Raw genomic sequence first — 22378 nt, 5'->3', positions numbered from 1 at the left:
GGTAAAAAAAGGGTAACATAATTTCTCTATATTTCATAAAATTCAATCAGAAGTACAACACATAAATACAGTTTCTCATATTTTATCTTACAATTTTCCTGACTTAATTTTACTTTATTCCTCGTACTCTGTTGGTTGTTTTTTTTTTTAATACTGAGTGATATGCACACATGGTAGTCTCATATTCAAATTTTTCATTACTACAGTAAAAAATACCACCAAAGTAATGCAGGGAAAAAATAACAGAATTCACGATCACCAGCACACCTAGCATAGCAAATACCGAGAGATATTGAACATGAAAATACCTGTGAAGCCCCTACAACAGCTTTCCAGGTGACAAGAGCCCTCCCACCTGCTGCTGGGGCCAGGCTGGTCCAGGGCGATCTCGGCAGAAAGGACACGAGATGGGGACGAGCGAGTGCTCGGCCCTGGTGCACACACTGTCAGAACCCGCCATGGTCCTTCCCATCACCTCCACTTGCCCACTTCTGGGCTGCCAACACAGAAATGGGTCCGTATATTCAAAATATTTGCTTTTCATAGGCATTATCTGCAAAGAGCCACCAAAATCACAGTGTTTTATTGTGGATTTCCTTGAAACAAACACAGATTGCCACGGTATGACCTTGACCTATTTCTCTTGTTTTGCTGAAGTCTGAGATTGCTTTATGTCTCCCCAGTCATTCCTGTCTTGTTGCTCAATTCGGAATCACTGCTGGTAAGATAAAAGCATTCCTTGATCATCTTTTTTTGGTCTGACATTATTTTAATAACATAGCTTTGGTCTTGAAAGTTCTCCTCCTCTCCCAAGACAGACTTTTTTCCTTTCTGGCACACAAATGTAAACCAGAAACATCTCAAGCATTTGATACTATAATATCAGAGTAGAAAACTCAGGAAAAACTTTTTGTAATGTCCATTCTAGTTGTGACATTGTTGATATATTCAATAACAGAACCAATACAAAAAGTGTCACGATAAAAACTTTCAACACACAAAAAAATGACCAACAGCATTCCAGCCGTTTTCTCTTTTACCACAGAAGAATTAACATGATTTAAATTCTTATCTAACTGAAAGCCTTGCTTGGGGATTTTCTTCGGGCCCATCAGTTCATTTCAGCACTCTGAATTATTACTGAGCGCTGCCCTGAGTTTCAATGCTACTTTTCCATTCCCCTTTCTCCTATCTGGGATGTTTTCTCTTCTCTATTACTGGTTTGTTCAGCTTTTCACTCTCCTCTGTCTAATGTCGGTTGTGTTGAACCGCCTCCCTAACAACCTGTACCTGGTTATTCAATAATGGTGAAGCCAGATTGCAGATCTGTTGCAAAAGCATTCTGGACATCACGCCTCCCCGATTATGACCATTCTGTTTTCACGAATTTTAAAATTGAAAGCTACTTTATTTTATAACAGGTTTTATAGTTTTGAGAGGAACATAATTTTAAAGCAAAAAAAACCCAACAAACCCACCACCTGAAACCAACCAACCAACCACCAAACCCAACCAAACACACACAAACCAACAACAACTGCTCTACTTTAAAAAAGACCAAAAAAATTAGCCCTGGAATACCTGCATCAAGGTCACTACCTAAAGATAATCAGCATGTAAGCTTTACTCTGGAAATAGGAAAGAACACATGACAACTGATGACAACTGCTACTTTTGAAAAGTTTTTTCCTAATATTTTGGAATAAACAGCCACAGGATTTAATAAAAGGAAAGCAAAAATAAGCATTCAGGAACCCTATGGTATACCCGCTATACTCCATACCTGTGGGTTCCCACAAATAATTCTCTCTACAAAGCTGGCACGTGACATCAGGGGTGAGCTACATTTCTAAGTGACTTTTTACATTTGTATGTATCACAAGATTTATTTACTTACATCTCACAGCTCAATACATCATGTTTAATAACAATTTGGTGACACATGCAATGATATATATTCACATTGTTGTGTCTGAAGAAAAGATTACCAGATCGAGACAGTAGTAAAAGCTGCGAGATGTAGGAGGAATTCAGAGCCTAATCAAACTTGTGAAAATAAAAGTGTTGTTTTTCAAACTGGATCATCAATAGGTTGTTTTGTTAGGAAGAATTTCAGTATACCAAGTAAAACACTGAATTTCAATGAGCTTCCATTATCTCAATTTATCTATGAGCATCTCAAACTTGCTAATATTTCAAGGTTTGTAGAATTCTGATTTATGATAAAATTAAATCATACTAAATCTAGAAGCGCATAAAATGGTCAGAAGCTTTGTGAACGGATTTAAATGGGAACAAAATCATATTGTTAGAGCAATGTTTAGAAATTAAGTCTCCTCTGGGTTACTCAGAGATGCACTAAAAGCAACAAAATAGATTTCATATTACAAGAAAAGTGAGAGATATGGTTTGTTATTTTTTGTTTGTTTGTTTTTAATGCAATGATATAAACTCTGACAGCATCTCAATATTAGAAAAAAAACAAATGACACCTTTTGGAGTTGAACACAACAGTTGAACTGTATCAAGGGAAAAAGCTTCAATGGTACTTTAAATAAATTCAGTGCTCTATGCATCATGAGCTCCTTCTAATACTGCTAGGCATAAATGGATAAAATCTCATACCAAGAAATGTCTTGTTTTATACCAGTATCCTGCAAATCTGAAACCATAACAGAGAGTGAATTTCTCTTGAAGTATAGATTCTCGTTACCTCCTCTTGGAGATGGATACCTAGCAGGTTATTGATCTGCTTCTGAAGGACAGAGTGTTTATTATGTAGGAAACCACTGCTGGGCACAAGCGTGAGAAATTAATGATGGTTTTGTAAGTGTCCACACTGTGGTGCTGAAGCAGTGGGGCAACTGTCAATCTATATGATAAAGCATCCCAAAACTTCATAAAATCAGTGAAGTGAGGAAGCATTGATTTTTGAGCTAAGCAGGACTGGTGAGAGAGCAAAACTAAAAAGTTTACTGAAGTTAACACTTCTGTATATGTAATAGCTGCTTCATACTTGCGTGACTTTTATTTTAAAACAACCAAACATACAGAAAGAATCCCTTATCACAATCAGCTTTCCAACAGGGAAAAATTTTTACCAAAAGGTTAAAATGAATTCCACATACTGGTTTGTTTCTTGTGCGCTGTTCGATCATGTCCTCCTTTCTCTTGTTAACATCATTGTTAGAAAAATTACCTATTCAACACGGATTCACTGCACTGTATTTCCAGTTACTTAATAATTCACTTATTGTAAGGAGGAAAACAAAATGCAAGCAAACATACTCATTCTTTTCTCAATGTCTAGGACAGAATGTATGAAAGTAGGTCCTGAGATTAAATTTTCTCAGACAAAAGCTGTGGCATTGTGCTTCCACTGAAACGGAGACAGTCACCTTCAGAGACGTGAATTCATGCTACAGAAATGAATCCCAATCATTCCATAATGCCAGAAATTCATTAGTCAGGTTTTCTATTCAAAATTATGCACAGTAGCCTTATCAAAACTATATTAAAGTCAATGGAAGTTGTCATATTTTCTGAGTATGGTATTATTAAGAAAAAAAAAAAAGTAAAAAACCAATCAGTCACTAATCCTTTCTGAAATACTTTCTTCCTTGCATGCACCTTTACTAGTAACTATAAGTCTCCTCTTTGATTTTGATTTAGAAATGTATCCTGCTATGCCTATGGAGAGATCACTTGAAGATTCAGCTTAAACCACCAAAAAGAGCCTGCTGTTACAAACAGAATCAATTGCACTTCTCTGAACTTTTTCCTATCAATTTGAAAACTGTAATTCAGTTTGCCTTTCACAAGCAGTTGTTTGTGTTTCCAGTACTTGGTGCACTGGCTTTGTTGAATCTGATAGAGTAAGTATGGGGAGGAGCCTAAAAATATATATATATATACACACATATCTATCTATCTATCAAACCTCAAACAAATCCTCTTCTGAGTGGCACCCAACATATAACGAATTCAATTTTATCACAAGTGATGTGTGTAGCAGAGAGCTAGTATAGGATCTCTGAAGAGAGGGTCTAATGGTTATAACATTGGGGACATTCCTCTTCACCTTCTCAGAAAGGCAACTGTCAAAACCCTAGTTGGTATTTTAACTAGGCTGAGTTTGCATGTTCATCACCCTACAGGGTGGAGGACAAATTCCTGCAAATCCATTTTTACTATTTACTTTAGTTCCACTCAAAAATACGTGAGAACAGAAAATTCTGCAGGTAAAAATTTTTTAGCTGATATGGATGAAGAACATGAATCTGGGTTAGATGCATCTGAGAGGACAGGTGACCTAATGCGGTTTGAGAATCAACCAATAGCTGGGTGTTTTGCCACAAATGATGGTTGCACTGTTTAAAGTCTCATTTCTACAAACTTAATAAACTACACCAAATAGAAGTGCTGTGACTAGGTCTTATGCATAGGTTTGCTTTCTAAAAGCCCCCAATACTTACCAATAAGCAAACAGCATATTATTTTCATCTTCAAAACCATGAAAAAACACAAAAAATTAAACCTGATTGTTACAAATTAGCACCGTTGTTACCTCTACTAGCATATTTAGATTATGAATATTATTTCGAGTGTGTATAAAAACCACATATGGGAAACTACTTCTCTTAATAAATGTCTTTTCTCTTATCATCAAGTTTAATTTAATGAACTCTGAGCACAAACTTCTGTGAAGGGTTATTGCGTGGAAAGTAAACTGTAAGATAAACCACAATATATATCACTGATACACATGTAATAGAGTTTCCTCCTATTGATGCTGAAAAAAAAATAAACAAACCACAACAGCAATAAAAGCAGCTTTAGTCAAACTGAGGAAGAAAAGTGAAAGATACTCATTTGAAAGAATACTCATGTTCTTAAAAGTATGATCACATTCTCCTACATGTGCCTGATGAATATATTGAAGGAAAAGGCCTACCGTTCTCCTCATCTGACTTATTTTCGTTGTCGGAGTCGGTGAGCGTGAGCGCTGAGTTTTCACGACTTGACAGCCCGGAACTCCGCCTGGATTTGATCCCTCTGCCCCACAGCCGGATGGCGTGCTCCGGGGACATCCCGGCCTCCGTGTCCGAGTCAGCATCGGAGCCGGTGCTCAAGGAATAGCCTTGGTGGAGAATTCCTATGTCTGAGCAGTAGCCGCTTCGATGGGGAGAGGGCTCACAGATTCCTAGTTCTGCGAGGGTGAAGTTTGTTCCTAGAAGGGCAATTAAAAAACAAAACATAAAATGAAATGATCTAAAAGTGAGGGGATTTATTTTAAGTTTGAAAATAACACACCTTTTAAATTTCTCTTAACCATGCTGTATGCCAAGCCTTAGTAATGAATTAGATACAGACACCTCTTGTGCACAGAGCTAGTGAGACTTAACTAATAGTTTAAACCGTTGAAATACACAAAACAAAGGCAGGAAATGTCTCTAAATTTCAGGTGACTATTTTGGCCCTAAATAATTAATCATTTAGGTATGTGATTAATGTAAAGCCCATGACAAGTGCTAATGACATGGCCTGCTTTATTATGTATCAAACCTTATATTTGTAGGAACAGGGCGTGAGCTTTGAAGTTGAGCATTTGATTACTCAAAAAGATATGTTTTTTTTTTTCTTGTGAAGCCGATTTTCTCATACATGAATCTTCCACACAGACAGGATTTTTAATTCTGATTTTCGTATCGTTTCCTATTCCATAGAAAATAAACACTTATTTGGGAAAGCAGAGTTTACAGCTCAGGATCACTTGGAAGAATGCAAATGATCAGCAATGTAACAGGAAACCTTGTCACCAGTTTTGCATTATTACATTTGGTGAGATTGGTAGTTTGATGCCTGCTATAGAAATCAAGGTGAATCTCATAATCATTGTAATTGTTTTCTGCCTTTTTTTTTTTACCATATTCAAGAAGCCAGTGTGCACGGACACCAAATCAGGCGGTCACTGCCTTTAAAGGCAAAACCTTCAGGAACAATGTCAAAACATGTGACCTTTAACTGTTAATAACGACTCCGTGGACAAAGTCTCATACATTTTTAAAGCACATGAAGTCCCCCAGGGCTCTCAGAAAGTAAAGACTGGCTGGATGATTTCTGCTTATGTATTTGTTTCCTATAGTAATGAAGAGGATGGTAAAAAAAAAAAAATATAGGGAAATATTCACTGCTCTCTCAGGCTTTCAAAGGTTTTGAAAAGCAAAGTGATTTTAGCATCATTACCTTGGGCTAAAACGAAGAACAAAGCCAGACTGAAGTCACAGGCAGTACAACTGTCAATTATTTCATTAATTTCGTAATTCACAGATAAACTAGATCTGTGGTCTGTGTTTCTAAAATGGTAGGTTTACTTTATCAAAAAGCAGTTTATATTTTCTCCTCTTCCTCTATATATTTACCAGAAAGAAGGTACACATTGGAAGTTCATGCACTAAATGAAAAGCACACTTAAGTGTCTTCTATTAATAAAGATGATAAGTGAATTTTTTTAAGTACTACAATTTATTTCACAGGAAAGATCGCACAGTATTTAATCCACCTGGTTCATCTATCTGCATCAGCCATATCCACTCTCGCGCCTCGCTGTTGATGCAGGATGTACGCACCCATCTACACAAAGTAAAACTGGGCCCTACCCAACATTTATTCCTAGAGCTTATCAGTTAAAGGAAGGTGAAAAACTTCTCCTCAAAGGCCGATCTCCAACTCTACCCAAAAGTGGCACTGAGCAGGATGGCGGGAGGGGACGGGCACCGTGTCACCGCCAGGCCCCCTGGGCACCGGCCAGCAGCAAGAGGGGACACAAGCGTCACCAAGGGATGCTTCTAAAGAAATGAAGCATCTAGTGGCAACGTTTCAAAGCAGTATAAAAAGGCTGACATGAAAAAAGGCAGCTCTCTTTCATCAACACCAAATTAACCCGAACCCTCCTAGTTAGGAGGATATTTTAACCTGCCTTCTAATATTTACTGCCGTAATCAGAAATTTTGTGGTTTAGTCAAAAGCAATAACTGAACAGTTCTAAAAATGAGCTTCTCAAGTGCACTTCAGTCTAGAGATCCTTTGCCTTTTTTTTTTTTCTTTGAATAAGTAAAGAGCTCCAGCATGACACTTAGATGAATCAGTTACTTTTAAAGAAAATGTAAATTTAATCATGTGCAATTTCAATAGAAGACACGTAACAAAAATAGCTCGACTGATTAGTTTTGTTTTAACCGTATTAGCAAACTAACCTTAGATTCATTTAAAAAAAGGTCAAAATCAACACAAAATGTAAAACTTTTATAAAAAAAAAAGGAGTGCTGAGACCTACTAGCTCCATACCTTCTGACCTACACAGGTAAAGTGGATGTTGATATGAGATACACATGGAAATTACCAAACCCATCATGAAAACGAAATTTTTCGAGTTTGCTTGTTTGCTAGTGGCATAAATGTCTACAAATACACATCAATTATGAACATATTAGTTTAATTAAGCTGTTTTACATAAACAGTAAAACATTTTAATGATATTCCGTGGATTTTAGCAGGCATTAGAAGCATAGATGATTCCACTCTGATTAGCATCCTGTATTGATGTCAAAATCTGGCTAAAAGCAATCTTCAGATAAATTCTTACTTCATTTGTCCAAGGTAAATGGTAAAAACACTTACAGTGGAAGGAAAACACTATTTATAGAATTCATCCATACATTTGAGTTTTATTACCTGGGAATGTGGCATCTCCCAGAAACGTGGAGAAAAAGATTTGAAAACTGATGAAATTTTAAAAAATTTGAGAAATGGATCAGATCAACTCAAGAAGACAAATGGAATCCAGCCCTGAGCTCTGGGAGAGGATTTTCTATGCTGCTTCTCAGAAATCTCCTCACAGTCTTATAAGAGAAAATCTCAAGCGTCCTGACGATAGACATGAAATATTCTACAGATTTGCCTCTCTAGGAAAAACATGCTCTTCTCTGGTAGACTCTAAATTAGTTTTATTTATTTATACTATTTGAATGTGTTCTATAAGAAAGCATACAATGGGAGAATAACTTATCCTTGGATACCCATGGAAAACCACAGAAAAAAATAGTTTGGAGATTTTTTCACATCTATATATATACAAAGATTTTATAGAGATTTTACATAGATCATATAAATATATATATATATATAATATCTAAATATATTTAAATATATATATATATATCACACTTCCTGATATCTTCACGACACTTAATTTACTGTAAAATCTGAGAAAAGGGAGACAGAAACACTATAGCTATGTTCTCTAGACCTTTTCTTGATCTATATCATATCCTCCTATGTGCCTCATTTCCCTACAATGAAAGTGCCCACATCTCTTCAATAGCATATGAAGTGTTTTCACTAATATAATATTCTCTTATTTGCTCAGCCATTGTTGCACATTAAGGTATTAATGAGATTAATGCACCACTCCTGTAAATTTAGATAGATGATAAATACAGTTCTGGATGCACAGAAATGATTGCTCCAAAATTAATAGCAGAAAGAATGCTATTATTACTTTGTGAATATAGTTTCATGAACAATGAAGAAATATCTAACTCATTTCATACGTGCTCATCCTGGCAGAATATTCCACCTGGGATCACCCAGAGCAGAGCAGCTGTCCTTGTCCCCAGGAGCGACCAGAGCACCTCTCAGCTGGAGCAAGGAGACACAGCCATAGCCTGCCCTGGGGTGAAGGTTTAGGGTCTCCTTTAAGAAGTATCTTTCTTACAGCTCTTCATGTGATTAGGAGATCAAGCACATCAAGACCTCCTAGAAGAAAAGAGAAGGAAGGAGGGCAGCAGTGCCTGTTGCTCGCCATACCTCTGGAATATAAACTGTGTTAAGTATTCACAGAGAGAAATCTGGTCCATGAGCTAAAATGTGCTACTAGCAGTAGCAGTCAAAGCAGATGGATGGCTTCATACAGTGCTACACAGCATATTCTATCTCTAGGGCTTGCATGGAGTTGAGAATAACTGCATTATACTGAAACTTCACTTGCAAAGCAGGACTGAAATGTGCAGGCAGAATCCATTCTTGCATATTCAAAACCTTAAGAGTGTTTTCTTTCAGATTCATGTGGCATCTACTACATAAATAACACTAGGTCCCTATTGGTGGAAAATAAACCTCTTTCTCTCAGAGAACACACCACAAAAAAAAAAAAAGAAAGAGTCAAATGGTTTTTGCTTTTCCATATGCAACAGAGCTTGCTGGCCTTCAGCCCCAGTCCTTTCATCCCCACCTGCAGAAATCACCAGACCACTTGCATTAAAGAAAAGCAGTTAATATTAGCAGCTCCCTTGAAGTGTATATAATCTCTCATACAAAAACAGACCAGTAGATGCTAGTTTAAAAGTGTAATATAATGTTATATACTTGATCATCATCACCCATAATCTACATGCTGTGAATAGTCTCTTGATACAGTAGAAAAGATGTTTTGTCTTCAATTAATACATTACTTTTATTATCTTTGGAGCACTTTTCCTTTTACAGAAATATACTACTTACGTTATCTAGTATATAAGTGCTTACTAAAAGTGCGTTTAATGCAATGATGTGCAGTTCTACTCATTATTCTCAGCTAGGATAAAAAGCATTACCCTATAAGCAAAGGTTATTTTCCCCCAACCTCTAGGCAGAGGCCTCATTTGGGAAACTACAAATTGCAGGAATTGCCCTTCTGAAGATCAGTCTGCTCCAGCTGTGATCGCTACAAGATGCCTCAGAGGAAGATCTCTGAAACCAGGAGCACACACAGATTTGCCTTCAACACTACATCAGCAGTTCTGAACTGAGCAAAGTCTAAAATCAAAAGGATAAATATGACTTACATTCTTTGCTACTATAATCAATTACAAGCAGTAAGTACAGTAAGAATACATTTAAGACAGTCCGTCCTTTCACAGATTTTGGTTATGTTCATAGCTATGATGATTTTTGCTGGCAAGAGTACCACAGTTCAGCTCCAATCTGTGGCATAAAAGAGGTCGTTCTTTTTATGAAACTCCCGATGCACACTTATTTTTCTCAATTCTTTATGCATTCATTTTTTATAATGACAGGGAGAACAGATGATTACAGTATTTTTTTTTTATTCATTTCTTGCACAAATTTTTAACATTTACCATTTTGACTTGTCTTCCTTATCCGATAAACAAAACAACTGCCATCTTTTTAATCCACCTTTGTATTTCGACTGTTTCAATACTATTCTTTTCCTGTGGTTAAAGATCCTGTTCTACAATTGATGTAAGTCTTTTCTCTTGTGAATGTCCCCCTCTCACTCTCCCACTGCCCTGATATGTCATTATACATCACTATAAAATACACTGCAGTAGTACAGTATTACATATCAGTAGAATCTTTTCTGTGCAACATACAGGATCTTTAACCACATAATCACAATGAATAGTTTCTGTGGCAAATGTAATATTAGCATGAAACATGCCTGGAAAATTCTCTCTCTTAACATCATTGATATTACAACTGCGATATTCCATTTCTGAAGACGGCACAAATCCTCAAAGCAAAGCACAAGGAAAAGATCAGCTCTTCTTTCTCTGTGATCCCTCCAAGCAGAGGAACCTCCCTGGCTCAGGAGACCAGGTAAGAACGAGGAGACGCCAGAGACTCATAACCTACAGCAGGGACACGGGCCAGCTTTCCTCTCCTTTACAATATTCACAAATGTTATTGTATAAACTGAACCATCCCCCTGAACTTCCCTAACACCCCTATTTCCTAACTCTTTATTCATTTTTGCATAATAATAGTCCTTTGGTAGCATGGGGATGGGGAAGTATCAGCTCCTGTGGAGCAAACTCTCCCCTGATCAATCACTAAAAATACCAGAGAACAGATTCTTTAGAAATTAGAAAATAACAATAATGAACAAGAGGTAGCATGTTCTACATTTCTGAAATCTGTAGCTGGGGGTTAACAACAGCAGGGCTTCCCACACGTTTGTTACTACCTACTAAGAAGATTCGCTGATGACATGTTTTAATTTATTAAAATCCAGATACTGCAAGTCAGGAAAGCTAAACATTTTATAAATAAGCAAATGTGAACTTTAATCACTTAATGATAATAAATCCTACTTTGATAGAGCACATTTGTGACTAAGGAACCAGGAAATGCTTTATAGATGTTAGTGAGAAATATGAGAATACACAGAGGTCTCTGATGTGCCATCGCCCAGCCCGCACGTGTGCACATACATACACCCTCCACCTCCATAATCCTGCAATATGGAATATATACTGAGACTATGAAATAGTGTTACAAATACTAACACAGTAGTATGCAGACAGCACTTCTTAAATTTCAACAGAAACACAACGATTTCCTTAAAAGTGAAACGCTGGCAGCCTCGGTCCCTTCTGCAGCACAGACTAGAAGCAGCAAAGAGAAATCCTAAACACACTTCACAACACGTGGTGTGAATTTGAAATATATTTTCTAGCTTCTCTCATCAATGGCAGCAAAATCCTTTAATTGTCTTTTTTATAATCCTCTTTCTGCCTTCCTTCTTTCTGACTCCAAGATCCCAAGCCTAATACCAGGATACAGATGTTTCTCTTTTTGACAATAAATCTGTTGACAGTATTAATACAGTAGATTGATATCCACTTAAAAAAATCATAAAGTTCATAAAACCAGGCATCTAATGAGATTTCGCTCTAGCTCACAATATTATACAATCTTCAGTTATGTGATCATACTCATTGTACATTTTTCAGTAAAATTTCCTCCTTTGGTGAAGTGGTGACTGTGGAGCTACTATCCTTTTTTTTCTTTTTAACCTGCCTCATTAAGTCTTTACATTCCAAATAGGGAATACAGTATTTTTAATTACTTCATACACATTCTCTACAGTTGTGCTGTGTCTCAAACACTACTTCACTTATCTTCATGTCCTCGTGAGGTGAGATTTATCATCCCTATTTTGTAGCTGTTGAACTAAGGGTGAATGGAACAGCCTCTTTCCAGAGCACACACTAATTTTGGCAGAATAAGTATCATGTAAAAATTATATTTCTGGCATTACCTTATGGTGATGAACTTATTTTTAATGATATGTTAGTTTATGACAAAGTATACATTTATTGTTTTCTCCTGAAATGTTTATGTTGATTAAGGACAAAATCAGTTTTGGGAGGACAAGAGGATGGAGCTATTTATTATTGAGTATCTACCCAACACAGCCCAGGTTAAAATGTAACTCTTCAGGTTAATGTTTTACTCAAAAAAAAAAAAAAAGACACAGAATTATTCTCAAATTGCTTTTTCATGTTAAACAACCTGCTCAACAGCTGCTGACATCTCCTGTCACACCAGCATAGTATTTTCCTATGAAGGAATGACAAATTCAGCTTCATGGAAAATGTAAACTTCAAAGAGGAATCAGTGAAGACAGCGTAAGGAGACAATGAAGTGCTATCACAAGAGAGGGGAGGTAGCATTGAGTATCTGTGTTGACTATCCACATTTGCAATGCACAGTTAGGTTCACGGGGCACAAAGAAATACAATAATTAGACTATAGTACCCACATAAGATAAAAATCTCAGTTTTCACCACTAAAACCCAAATCATTTGCATTCTAGTCTAGCTCATGAAGATGTTAGTCGTCTGTTGTAAAACCATTTTAGTCATGTCAGAAAAGGACAGCAAGTCCTCCTTGTTCTCCAGAAAAAAACCCTCAGCTGACCATATATAGATATGAGTACTTTTGGCTAAAATCACTGTACAGTTACTAATCTTCACTGATATACACACCTGAGTTCCATTATTAAGAAAGATTTCTGTGAAAATCTGTAGGAAACTACCAGGGGATAAATTAGCTGGTGATAATTTGTTGAATAAATGAAAAGCCTTTTCTTATTTTTATACTGTCAAGTCAAGATTTAAAAAGCAGTAAAAAAATAAACCACTGCTCACAATTTGATAAATAAACTGTGCTCTCGAGAAACAGTGGAAGTCACAGGTAATAAGCTTTCATACCTTCATAACTGTTTAATTGGGAACCCTCGAAAAACCTGAATCAACTGTCATCACAGATGAAATCTTAATTGTTTTCTTTTATTCCTTGCTTCACAAGTTGGGAACATGGATACTTTATATTTTATGAAGGTCCTCAGGCACATTTAAAGATTTCTTAGCACTAGAAGCTGTCAGCTGTTTAGTCACAAGGTGCTTCTTCACTTTAAACATCATGTCACCTAGAAATAATGGTAATGTAAATTGTATCCTGTACAGTAGAATAAAAGACATTTAAACTATCATGCGACTCAAAACTGCCGTGTTTACATTCTGAATGACATTGCACGTACCAGGTTTTAGAAATATCAGAGATGCCAGCCTTTAACTTCGCATTTCTGATCCTGCCAGGAGGACAATCAGTAGACCAACATGAATGATTTTGAGGACTGATAAAGGAATACATCTAACATGGAAAGGAGTTTCCCCAAATATTCAAACTATTTAAATGTAGCACCATATGAATGACACGAAAATCATTTGAACACTAGAATTTTGAAGAAAAAGTTACATACGTTATAATAAGCTATCAAGGAAAAAAGATTAAGCTTTTTGAGACAGTATACCTACTAAGAAACAGACACAGCCACATTTTATTTTATTCATCATTTGTGTTCATTTTATGAAGAGATCAGGAAACATCTTTATTTATTTGATTGAATTATAAATTGCTTTCAGCTTTGCGTTTTTAATCCTAGTAAAATAATTAGTTATTTTCACGGCCAGTCAGTTGTGGTATTATAAATGGAACAGTTGGCATCCATTCAGACTACTACTGGTCCTGAACTTTGCTACAGATGAAATATACACCCTCAATACAGGATTTCTTTTATCTACCAATGACTGTAATTAGGAGCCTGCATACGCAGGGGCACGCACTGCAGCTGGGCACATCCTGGCCCTTGTGAAACGGACAGTGGCTGCCCTGCCACAGGCAGCAGCCCAGCAGATCCAGCGGTTCCACACCTGGGACCGTTGGCCTCATGAGGCTTCTGCGGAGCAAAGCAACCAAGCAATTTGACCTCCCTCCATGCATCTCTTTGCTTTCCCTGCAGTGGCGCTCTCCACGCTCACAAAACAAGCTGCTGTTCTGATTCCCTTTTGGCTGCTCACCGCATACTCAAGTGCAACATCTTCCTTTTAGCCCGTCGTATCTGTGCCACAGTCCTGGGGGTACGTGCTGCTCCCAACAGGCTCTTCCTACCCCAGGCTCTGCTTGGACAATGCAACCAACCTGCTTCTCTATTTCATCTACAGTTCTGTCAGTTCCAGTGGTTTAGAATTTCAGTTCCAGTGTTTTAATTTTAATATAGATCATTTTTCCCTCATTCTTCTTCTTCAATGAACAGAAGTGAAGATCTGTGGTATGTGCCAATAAATGGCTTATAGATTATGGTTTTTTTTTCTAAATTTCTGCTGTTTGAATTTATGTCTTTGTTTTTATAAAACTCCATTTTAACAATAGGGACAAATGTTGCCCTGCCCTTGTTCTTTCCCTTCCTTTTTTTTTTTTTTTTTTGAAGGACTGCTGGCAATAACTTTAATTTGGTAAATAACAGAATGGAAATGCAAACATGCCAAGCAGAAAGTAAAAGCTCCAACCACCACTTCAGCATTGATCCTCTGAAGAGGCAACATCAAGATACCTCAACTAAAATTATGATTTTGTCAAATCTTTTATTTGTGGGAAAACGTTTACTTTGATTTTTAAAAACTGATTTTAAAAAACTGATTTTGACCTACTAGGTCAACTATTCTGCACAACGACTAGTCGTAATAATAATAATAATAATAATAATAATAATAATAATAATAATAATGTCTAGTCCTTCTTTATTGCTTAGTTTTATTATTAAGAATCTTCAGTCTAAAATCAAAATCGTATTGAGGCACTACTATGTGGAGATAACACAGTAGATACTACAAACAGAGCAGACCAAATGTAGTTCATTTGGAAGAGTTACTGTGCAGGATCTGTTCTCTGACTATTTTTAACACACACTTCATCTTACTTTGTAAGTGCCTTTACTTGCTTCATAAGTACCTTGCAGATCGGGTGAAATTATAAATTCATATCTCACTGATAAAGGTCAAGTATACCTCAGTATCATTTGATGCCACTATTTATCTATTTATTATTATTTACTTTGCAGACTCCAATTATAGAATTCTGTGGATTTAACAAGAGGGAGACCAGACTGGGTTTTTCATCAATCCTCACACTAGTTCAACACTTTTTAACCTACCAACCATTTCCAAAGCAGCATTTTAGGCTAGTTCACGTATTTTCTTTTTGGCTACACAGGAGTCACAGGTGGTCTTCAACCTAAAACTGGGTTTGTTTTGAGATGGAGTACAGAGTAGGTAAGGACTGCACTGAAGACCAGAGATGGAAAAGGAAAATCTCTCATGCTTACAGGACACCTGGGACGAGAGAGCTTGCCCATTCTGCTCCGTTCGCTTTTCCGTTCTGTGACTAGTGACATCAATGCTGTGGCTGTGTGGGACTTGCACAGCTCTTGCCTGTGGCCTTTCAGGCACTGTCCTATCTGAAAAAAATTGTTTTCTTAATTACCGGTATGATAGAGCACAGAAGTTAAGCTGGCCAGCAGCTTCACATGGCTTAAGCTACCATGACAGGCTCTGGATACTTCACAGATTTATCCACTGCTTTCAGACTGATGAACCTCTGATTCAGCTAAGCATACTAAAACTCGCCAGCACATCTATTTAAATTTCAGATTTGTGGTTCTCAAAGGCATTTAGTGGCTACATTTCCTTCTTTATCATCTCTTTAATGACTTCAGAACAGGGAACAGACATACATATTGGAAAACTACCCTATATTTAAGTTCCCCTACAACTTGTTTTTGTCATGAAAACCAAACAGCAGATGCCTTATAGCGCTTCTTTTTTTATACCTTTATATACCTTTTATACCAAAAACAATGGGAACTTGGCAAACAATGCACATGGGTTATATAATCAAGGAGAAAGCCATTTCACCCTTAGATGGGAAAGCCAAAAGAAAGAACCCGTCAACCCAAATTAGTGAGCAAACCAAAAGTTTCCAATGAATTCTGATGTGGAAAGTCCAAAGACAAATCTATACCCAGACAATCAGAAGTGTACAGTACTGATCAGCTGGGGTCCTCTAAGTCAGTGTAGTGATAACTTGAAGAAGTTCAAAATGGGAGACTCATAAATCAAGTCATTCAAAGTCAACTGTTTTCTCTGTAGAGCAGAATCATAGATACATAGATATAGATATAGATATAAAAACCAATAAATTATCTGCACAAAATCATAAAATGGAATGAAAGATGGCCTGGTAAAAATCAAGCACTGAACAAATTATATTCCTATTGTTTCTTTTTTTAAAATTATAATAGCTAAGAATATGGCTGAAAATGAGCTCTAATGTGAAGTTGCTTTTAAAATCAAATGCAGGTGAACATGCACAGACACCATGTAGCACACACCCTCCAGAACCACTCACCCAGGGAAATATTGTGCACTGCCCACAGATATCTCAGAATTTTCCAGCATGGGTTTGTGGGCTGGACCGTGTGTGGTAGCACTGCAGTCTACAGGTGCCCATCTCACAGGGCTGGCTGGACCAGTCACGTCTCACCAGAGCCAGTAAAGCCTGACTTCAGAGAGCTGGTGGTAGAAAATCTGTGATCTGAAACAATGATCACCAGGCATTTGCTCTCATCCAGCTAATCCATGGGAGCTATGTTAAAATGAGAAAAAAACACCGTCATTTTGTTTCCACTTTACCTAAAATTTTGGCTTTTTATCTCTGACCTATTTAAAAATTCCTGTCTCTTCAGAGCTCCACTGCAGACACGGCAAATGGGCAATACTGCTGCAAATCTGTTTCCATTGCAAGCTGATGCCACTGCTATTCTTTTATCAGCATTTAACACTTCTGTTATCAGCAAATTGCCCTTTTTGGAGGGGGGGGGAAGTACCCTACAGAAGCCTGTTTTTATGAATGCCTAGAGCCTTCAAAATTAACAGTGAGAATTTTGTGGTCAATGTACACTCCTCTCTTAAAAGCAGATGTGGCACTGTATAGTTTTGGTATTAAGTACTGTCAAGCTTCCTTTCAAGCAAAGAACTATTTATCGACTTAACACAGAACATAGCCAACTTTTGTAAGTTTCATATATTACATTTATTTCAAAATGCTTGGCATTATTAATCCTTTTTATATTGTTAATATAAAGATTCTGCTTCAAAACCTCAAAAACCCAGAAAGTTTATTTTTTCCTCTTCTTTTTGCATTGCATGCACTGATGAACTAGCCTGCTCAGCAAGCATTTAACAGATTAGACACTTGAACATGGTTTCAGGCAATGCTCTCTCATGTTTCTGCGTATTGCCTGATAAACACTTCAAAGTAAACCGCTCATAAATATGAAATGAAAAGCCGAGAAGTCGTTATGCACAGCTTTGAGATACAAATCTCTTTATTCCCCTCTGAAGTGGAATTTGATTGACATAATGAGTCATAGATCCTGTCCAGGGACACAGTGCCTTATCCCCTTTTCCTCAGGAGACAGGGAGTCTTTAAAGAAATCCACTTCAGAACTTTCTGATAGACAGCTACAGAAAAGTTGAACACTACACTAATTTATTATTTCGTATTAATACCTACTTTAACAACTATGACATCTGTCAAAGACTGATTCCAAAGTCACAAACAGGCCCCAGCATATAAACCTTTTAAAGGAGGCCAAAGCCGAGATGTATATTTTATCTAGTTAACACAGACACGGTGATGCAGGCCTTGGATGGGCAAACCAAGGGAGACTCCTGGAGCCAGAACAGCCCTTGTTGAGAGGGGACCTGCACAGCCCTGGGGAGGAACACAGGAGTAACCGCTCCATTCCCACACACACACAACAGCTGACACTTCATGGAGAAACAGGTGAGCCATTGTGGCTTGGGCTGGTCCAGCACTGAGCCCCACATCTTCCCTCTGATGTTCGCACGAGCAGCTCCTGATTGCGAAACCACCGCTCATGCATTCGCAGCACAGACCCCTCTACAGCTCGGCTCGACCTGCAAGACAGGTCTCATCTTAGCACAGGGGGAGAAGGAACAAGGGTGGAGAAGGGACAAGGTGGCCGGGGGATGCTGCCACCCCAAGAAAATCCACATTGCCGCAACTCTCAGTAGAAGGCACATTTATCAGGGACAGACCCCTATAATAATTTCCTACACCTCACAGGTCTATGCTGTGAAGGAGATTAAGACTTTCACATGAGAAGGAGCAGTTAAAATAATCTAGTCTGAAAAACCTCTGAAATGCTAATTTAGATATTGCTGTTAATAAATGATACCCATATGAAAATGACCAAACCTACAGCATGTGTAATTGTTGGCCATTGCTATTCCACAAAATGTCTGTTCCACAAACAGTCAAGCTTTAAGCCACCACAGTGAAACTGCTAATCAGTAGCACTATAAACAAAATTATGGTGTAATAAATTGCTACTCTACAATGCTACATTCACAACCTGCATTTGTAGCAGTGTTTAGAATGAATCCAGCAAATATCTGCCTAAATTGAGATGGAAATTCTGGCATTTTATTTGCTAGCCATACTGTATGCACTAAATTATACATTGTTACAGGCTCTTTGTTAGCTGTTACTCCCTATCAAATAACAATACATAACACGTAGAAGAGCCACCACTCACAACTTCAATTTCTTTTGCTGATGACAGTACTATTATTAACATTAGACACAAGCCATTCACGTAATTTATACAATAACACATACATCATAAAGATTTAAAAAGCAACAGTAAAAAAATAAGCTTAATTTGTGGTGTTCAAAATGTGCTAAAAATTCCTTTATTGGCAAAGTAAAAGTAAAGACTAATATATATATATAAAAGCATATAGTGAAACAAGGAAATGGTGAGAAGACTAAATATTAAAAGAAATTAATTCATACTACACGTAAATAATGAAACATTCAAGCCTAGTTTTGTGGCAAAACGCTGAAAGCGAGATTTAGAAGCTTAAGATAATCAAAAAGCCACGACGTGGTCTCGCCATCCATGTACAAAGATCACTGCTGCCTCTTCTCAGTCCGCAGTGACTGGGATTACAAAGACATTATTTTTCCCTCTGAAAATTTTACTGCTGTTCCTTATTGTTTGCAAATTGCAAACACATTTTGACTCTGTCCTATATATGGTGAGTGCTCTTCCTCTGGTGTGTATGATCATTCACATCTTAAAAGTCAGTCTGCACAGGCTTTTCTAATCGCTAGTAAGCAATATATATTTACATCAAAATACAAATACATGAGTTGTAACAAATACTGAGCAAAATGGGGAAGTGCTGAAAAAGCCAAGAACAAAATCCAAGTTTATGGCTATAAACAGGCATTCTCCAGTTATTCAATTTTCAATCATGGATTGCCCTTTCTATGTAAATTAAAAATCTTTGGCTCTAATTGCAACTGTTTGTAACTATTGTGAATATTTGTAAGGAATCATTATCATACATACAACTAAGGAATTACGGGCATGCATTTTGGTACATATCTGAAAATACTGTCATGCACAATCATTAATTTTAACATGTATTATTTCAGTGTACTGTTGATAGATTGCCACACTAAAAGGCAAATGAGGCATCTAAAATAGTCTGAATTCCTGAAAGTCTTCTAAAGACATTCTATGGCACTCACAATTAATATGTAATTTAATTAATCTTAGACATATGAGTAAAACTAGATACTTCAAAAAAGAACCAGACCCTAAAATAAACAATCCGTTTTGATAATAACTATGTTCGAAATAAAGTGTGTTTCTATAAACTAATGTTATTTTAAGAGCGTATACCTCTGTTACTGAGCTTCCATCACAAGATGTGAAATATTTGGATAGGGCTTCAAGCAGCATTAGGTATTCTGCTGAGGTCCAAAAAGCACAGCTGTCAGTCACAGCCCGGGCTCTGTCAGTCACTTCAGTCCCGCCAAGCCCAGTTGTCTCCAGGATAAGTGCTCCTCCGAGAGCGGCAGTTGCTGCTTGACCTACAGCTGAAAGGCAAGTGCTTCGCTCACTAGATCTATTAGCCCTTTGACTTCATTTATTCACTAGCTAATAAAAATACATTGCTGAAGTGAGTGATTAATTCAATTTCTTTAGAGAGAGTGCTAAATTCTTGAAGCCTCTAAGTATGACTATCCACAGAGGCCCCAACACATTCATATAATTAGTTATTAATTATGGAATTGCAGTTAGAAATCTGGTAAGAGCCACTAAGTTGTTGGGTTTTTGTTTTTTTTTTTTTTTTCTTTTCATCTTCCATCCAAGAATCCCATTTCCTTCCAGCACCATAGCTTCATTTCACATAGACACTAAAACAACTATCATCTCTATCTATTTTTATCTGGTTATCGCTGGAAGCCTGTTCAACAAATCATCATCTTTCAGTTTCTTGTCCATGCCTTCCAGGTCCAACGTAACACAACAGCTTAAACAATAGCTTGCTGTTGCTGCTAAAGGAACAAGACTTCCATTAGAAATTGCAGGAGACAGACAATTGAAAAGAAAGGAAGAAATCCCAGAACACCTACGCACACGCTGTTGAATGCAAGAATTTCCCTCCATTACTGGAGTGAACTAACGAATATTTAAAATTACCTAAGACACTAATTATAGCAAGGAGTCCAGAAAGTGTTCTGACATAAAAGCCCAGGCAATCTGACCCGACAGACATGATAAACGCTGTGTTTTTTCTTCTATATTTAAGATATATCATAGTATCCTCCGATCTAAGTACAGCACTGGGATGAAAATACTAGACAACGTAAGTGTCCAGCCTACAAGGGAAGTTTTATTCCAGTCATGTTCACAGTTTTTTTTCATTTGTCACCAGCTAGAGAATATAGATAGTAAGTTTTGGTTCTGTCTTTTAGGTTTTGTAAATGAAGCTTATGTTAATGAAACAAGTTCCACATAGCTGGACTTAGCAGGGTAAACATATCCACAACATATTTTGGAAGCATCAATAGGGACCTCCTCCCCTGCCTAAATCTCATTCTGTGGAAAAGGAATACTTTACATGGCTTACAGTCCCATTCTAGTTTAACATACTAGAGCAGCTATAACCATAAGAGAGAGACCATATTTGCCAGTCTGGATTGCCTTGAGCTTCACCAGTTTTCAGGAAACAAAAAATCACATATGAGAATACCACAAAACCCCACATTAGTCTGCAAATGTGCAAACAGGAGTGCTTCACTTGGAAAGCCGTTGGTCATGCTGGCATTCACTCTTGGTATACACAGAACACTTGCAGCTTGGTCCAGAGAAATTAGCAAGAATATTTTCAACTTATGCATATGCTTATATTTACAATAAATATTCTCCTTTATACCATTAGCTAAAAATTATTAAATTAGCTAAAAACTCCTGTTCAAGAATCAAACATTCAACAATGTTGTAATTCAGAGCTTATTTGAAAGCTGGCAACCAATTGGCAGAATATGTTTCTGATAATGCATAACTTTTTTGGTTGCCATTTTTGAAAAAGGGACACACATACATATATATATATATATAGGCACCCTCAACTCAGGAAACAATTACTTTTGAATTAAAATAAGGCTTACTTGGATGAGAGGCACTGCACAGTTGTCTGTGCAATGGCCAACAATAACCTGAGCTCAGCATCACCCGGAGGATGCCTTGAGAAAGATGGCATTTCAGTGATGGACAGCGTGATCCTTCCTACACACTATGCACTGCACTATGCATTTAGTCCTTTGAGAGCTTTCAGGATGAAAAGACTATAGTTATTACTACCATCATTATTATTAATGAAAAATACACATGTAAAATTAGGCTTCAAACACAATGTTTTATAGCCCCTATTTGTCTCTGTGGACATACGCCATAATGGCTTTAACAGACCTTTAACACTCACTGACTAATTAATCTTTACACTCAGGACCCAGCACTGAGTTTTATTCAGTAAGGAGCAGAAAATAGCATCTGTGGATTGGGCTTGCAAGGTCCAGTGCATGAATAAATTGCCAGGCTGCAGGAAGAGTCGGTATTAAACAGCTCCTCTCCTCCCCCCAGCACTCCTGTTCCAGCCTTCACCAGCCACTGGAGCTTCCCTTCACAAGCTTCTTACATACCATTTATTTTTATTTCCTAAAGTGACTCTTTTCAAGCTTACAGAGACTCAGTCTTCCAAATACATTGACACTGATAGAAAAAGTATTACAGGGACTAGATATCACT

General features: G+C 37.3%; 1 protein-coding gene across 4 annotated transcripts in view; it reads right to left on the bottom strand.

Moving 5' to 3' along the window:
- The window catches only part of TENM2 (teneurin transmembrane protein 2), a gene marked incomplete at both ends in the record, with an annotated part of 489425 nt that overhangs the window by 445749 nt on the left and 21298 nt on the right, over positions 1–22378 (bottom strand). For all 4 annotated transcript variants that reach the window (XM_080353522.1, XM_080353523.1, XM_080353524.1 and 1 more), the window contains one exon: positions 4955–5230. In XM_080353522.1, the coding sequence (XP_080209648.1) occupies positions 4955–5230 (276 nt within the window). The remainder of the gene's footprint in view (positions 1–4954; positions 5231–22378) is intronic.

This window comes from Nesoenas mayeri, assembly GCF_963082525.1.
Source record: "Nesoenas mayeri genome assembly, chromosome: 14".
Taxonomy (NCBI): Eukaryota; Metazoa; Chordata; class Aves; order Columbiformes; family Columbidae; genus Nesoenas; species Nesoenas mayeri.
Note: the sequence above shows the minus strand (reverse complement) of the source record. Positions and strands in the feature narration are given on the sequence as shown.